At 46.2% G+C, this 4,073-nt stretch overlaps 1 protein-coding gene across 1 annotated transcript; it reads left to right on the top strand.

The window, feature by feature from the left end:
• Positions 1–1,376: 1,376 nt before the first annotated feature.
• Positions 1,377–3,746, top strand: TLR2 (toll like receptor 2; the record flags this gene model as incomplete). The annotated part of the gene is made up of 1 exon (XM_084245409.1): positions 1,377–3,746. The coding sequence occupies exon 1, from the start codon at positions 1,389–1,391 to the stop codon at positions 3,744–3,746; it is 2,358 nt and encodes a 785-aa protein (XP_084101535.1). The 5' UTR covers positions 1,377–1,388.
• Positions 3,747–4,073: the final 327 nt, after the last annotated feature.

Raw genomic sequence — 4,073 nt, 5'->3', positions numbered from 1 at the left:
ATACTTTGTTTTCGTAGAGTTGATATAGTAAGCAAACACAAAGGAATACAGATGCAAGCAATGAGAGAGCCCAATAGAGCTAAAGAAGGATCAGGGTCCAGAAATGGAGAGAGGAAGTGCTGGATGGAGAGAGAGGAAAATAGCTGGGATGGAGCGTGTGCAGATGGCTTGACTTCCCCACAGTCATCTGAACAGCCCAGGTAGATGTGAGCGTTGCTTTCTGCCCCGACAGCTCTGCAGAAAGAGAAGTATCTGCTGGCCGACTTCCCCTCAGCCCAGCAAAGCACCTGCTTGTAGGAGGTGCACGACAATGTTGAGGAACAGGGTTCTTTTCCTTTTGGTCAAAGAGCAGCCTGCTCCCCGCGACTCCAGAGCCTTCCATTTGAAAACCTCCATATTACTTGGACTAGAAAATTAATACTAAGGTTGAAAGGGAAAAATCAGAAAGGGCCACAGATGAACAGCTTAACTTTGACTCCTTAGTCTGCAATGACCCTTGCAGATTGATACCCAGAACATTCTGCTGAAGAGCTGTCAGCCCACTAAGGCACTGGTGGGAGCCTTGAGTCAAACACCATGCAGAGGCAGGGATCAGAAACAGGCACAGCAAAAATAAAAGCAAGTGAGCAAACCAATAGCTGCTCCTGGAGCTGCATTCAGTGAACTGAGGTCCACGGGAGGAGGCTGGAGGCAGGAAAGATGCTGCTTAAATAGCAGGAGGTTTGAATACCAAGTAGGGGTCGGTAATTGCCAGTCCATGTGGTTGAGCCTCACCTACTTCTTAAATGGCTTGCTCGTTCTTTCCTCCATATATTCACTAACTCATTCTTTCTACCCATATTTTGTTTTGTTATTTAAAATAAAGAAACCCCCCAATCTCTCATATATCCTTGTTCCTCTCTTCCCCCTTCCTGTTAACCTCAGAGCCATCACCACGTGGCATTTATTCATGTCCACTAGTTTTTGTAAGTATTTCACTTTATCAAATCATCTGCTAGGTAAATATCCAGTATTTGTCATTCTGACTTGCTTTACTCTACAAAGTTCCCTCAAATGCCCTCTACTTAGTATTTCATCTTTCTTTATGGCTGAATAGTATTCCACAGTGTGGATGTACCACATCTTTCAGCCCATGTTTATTAAGTCCTGCTGTGTACTCCCAGATGGTCTTGTGCTTTCTAGCCACGGTGTGATGCAGAGAATCTGTGTGAGTGCTGTTGAGTGTATCAGGAATTGAGGTTTATCTGCAGTCATATATTCCATTAGCTAACCTGAGGCTAACTCTGTGTGTGTTATGCCTCATGTTTCTCAAGAACTGGAATTATGATGAGCTGTCAAACACAATCACTTATTTGAATCTCTTTACCTGTAGGTTGAATCACTGGACAATGCTACATATTTTGTGGACAGTGTGGGTCTTGGGGACCCTTATCAACCTCTCCCAGGAAGAGTCCTCTGATCAGGCTGCTTCTCTGTCTTGCGAGCCCACTGGTGCCTGTGATGGCTACTCTAGATCTTTGACCTCCATCCCCTCTGGGCTCACAGACACTGTGAAAAGCCTCGACCTGTCCAACAACAAGATAACGTATGTGAGCAATGTCGACCTGCAGAGGTGTGTGAACATGAAGATCCTGAAGCTGGGGGCCAACAGAATTAATGCAATAGAGGAAGATTCTTTTTGTTCCCTGGAGAGTCTTGAATATTTGGATTTATCCTATAATCAATTATTTAATTTATCATCCTCCTGGTTCAAGCCCCTTTCTTCTTTGAAATTATTAAACTTACTGGGAAATCCTTACAACACACTTGGGGAAACATCTCTTTTTTCTTCCCTCACAAATTTGCAAATCCTGAGAGTAGGGAATATTGATGCCTTCACTCAGATTCAGAAAAAGGACTTTGCTGGACTATCTTCTCTTGAGGAACTTGAGATTGATGCTTCCAATCTCCAGAGTTACGAGCCAAAGAGTTTGAAGATCATTCAGAACATCCGCCACCTGATCCTTCAACTGAGGCAGTCTGTCTTCCTGCTGGAGATTTTTGTGGATATTTTGAGTTCCTTGGAATATCTGGAACTGAGAAAGACTGATTTGAACACTTTCCACTTTTCAAAACTATCCATCAGCGAAACCAACCCAGTGATGAAAAAGTTTACCTTTAGCAATGTGGAACTCAGCGATGAAAGTTTCACCCCCATTGTGAGACTGCTGAATTATGTTCCTACATTGTCAGAAGTCCAGTTCGACCGCTGTACCCTTAATGGACTTGGTGATTTTAGCACCCCTGCTATGGACCAAATCAAAGTCCCGGGTAACATAGAGACATTAACAGTACGGAGCTTGCATATCCCACAGTTTTTCTCATTTTATGACCTCAGTAGTGTCTATTCCCTTACAGGAAGAGTTAAAAGAGTCACCATCGAAAACAGTAGGGTTTTTCTGGTTCCTTGTTCACTTTCACAACATTTGAAGTCACTAGAATATTTTGATCTCAGTGACAATTTAATGGTTGAAGAAAACTTGGAACACTCAGCCTGTGAGCATGCCTGGCCCTCCCTAAAAACCTTCATTTTAAGGCAAAATCGCTTGAAATTCCTAGAAAGAACAGGAAAAATTTTGCTTACACTGAAAAACCTGACTAGCCTGGACATCAGTAAGAACAGTTTTCCTTACATGCCCGAAACTTGTCAGTGGCCAGCAAAGATGAAATATTTGAACTTGTCGAGCACGAGACTCAACAGAGTAACTGGCTGCATCCCCCGGACTCTGGAAGTTTTAGATATCAGCAATAACAACCTCGATTCTTTCGCTCTGCTTCTGCCCCAACTCCAGGAACTTTACATTTCTAGGAACAAGTTAAAGATGCTGCCAGCTGCTTCCTTCTTACCCTCATTACAAGTCTTGAGAATCAGCAGGAATATAATCAATACCTTCTCTCAGCAGCAACTGGATTCTTTTGAAAACCTGAAAACTTTGGAAGCTGGTGAAAACAACTTCATTTGCTCCTGCGAGTTCCTGTCTTTCACGCAGGAGCAACAGGCCCTGGCGGGGGTGCTGGTCGACTGGCCGCAGGGCTACCTGTGCAACTCCCCATCACAGGTGCGGGGTCAGCGGGTCCAGGACGCTCGGCTCCCGCTGTCTCAGTGTCACAGGGCAGCCCTCGTGTCCGCCGTGTGCTGCACGCTCTTCCTCTTGGTCCTGCTCACGGCGGTTCTGTGCCACCGCTTCCACGGCCTGTGGTACCTGAGAATGACATGGGCCTGGCTCCAGGCCAAAAGGAAGCCCTGCAAAGCTGCCCCCCGGGACCTTTGCTACGACGCCTTTGTGTCTTACAGCGAACAGGACGCCTACTGGGTGGAGAACCTGCTGGTCCAGGAGCTGGAGCACTTCGACCCCCCCTTTAAGCTGTGTCTTCACAAGCGGGACTTTGTTCCTGGCAAATGGATTATTGATAACATCATCGACTCCATCGAGAAGAGCCACAAAACCATCTTTGTGCTGTCGGAAAACTTTGTCAAGAGTGAGTGGTGCAAGTACGAACTGGACTTCTCGCATTTTCGGCTCTTTGATGAGAACAATGATGCTGCCATTCTCATTCTGCTGGAGCCCATCGAGAAGCGGGCCATCCCCCAGCGCTTCTGCAAGCTGCGGAAGGTCATGAACACCAAGACCTACCTGGAGTGGCCCCTGCAGGAAGCTCAGCAGGAAGGCTTCTGGCAAAATCTGAGAACTGCCATCAGGTCTTAGGGCCTCCCTGCAAGGCCCCAGCAGCCTGTCCTTATGCGGCCGGTGGTGACCGGGGTTCTGACACAATTGTTTGTCAACCACACGATGTACTGGCATTGGGAGTCTCTTACTGAAACCATTAACACTTGTGATTTTATCTAGAGTGCTGTTTTATAAAAAACTGCTACCAGGCTGAAAAAGTGGTTTTGTTGTTTTTTTCCCCCCTGAGACAGGCATGATCCAAGCCCCTTGTGGATACCTGAATTATCTGTGGTCATCGATACGGTTCACTGGGGAATAGCATGAAGGAGCAGATTTCAAATGAACGCGTGGTACAGCTCTCTGACC

Source organism: Talpa europaea (assembly GCF_964194135.1).
Source record: "Talpa europaea genome assembly, chromosome: 10".
Lineage (NCBI taxonomy): Eukaryota > Metazoa > Chordata > Mammalia > Eulipotyphla > Talpidae > Talpa > Talpa europaea.
This window is presented reverse-complemented; position numbering and strand designations above follow the sequence as displayed.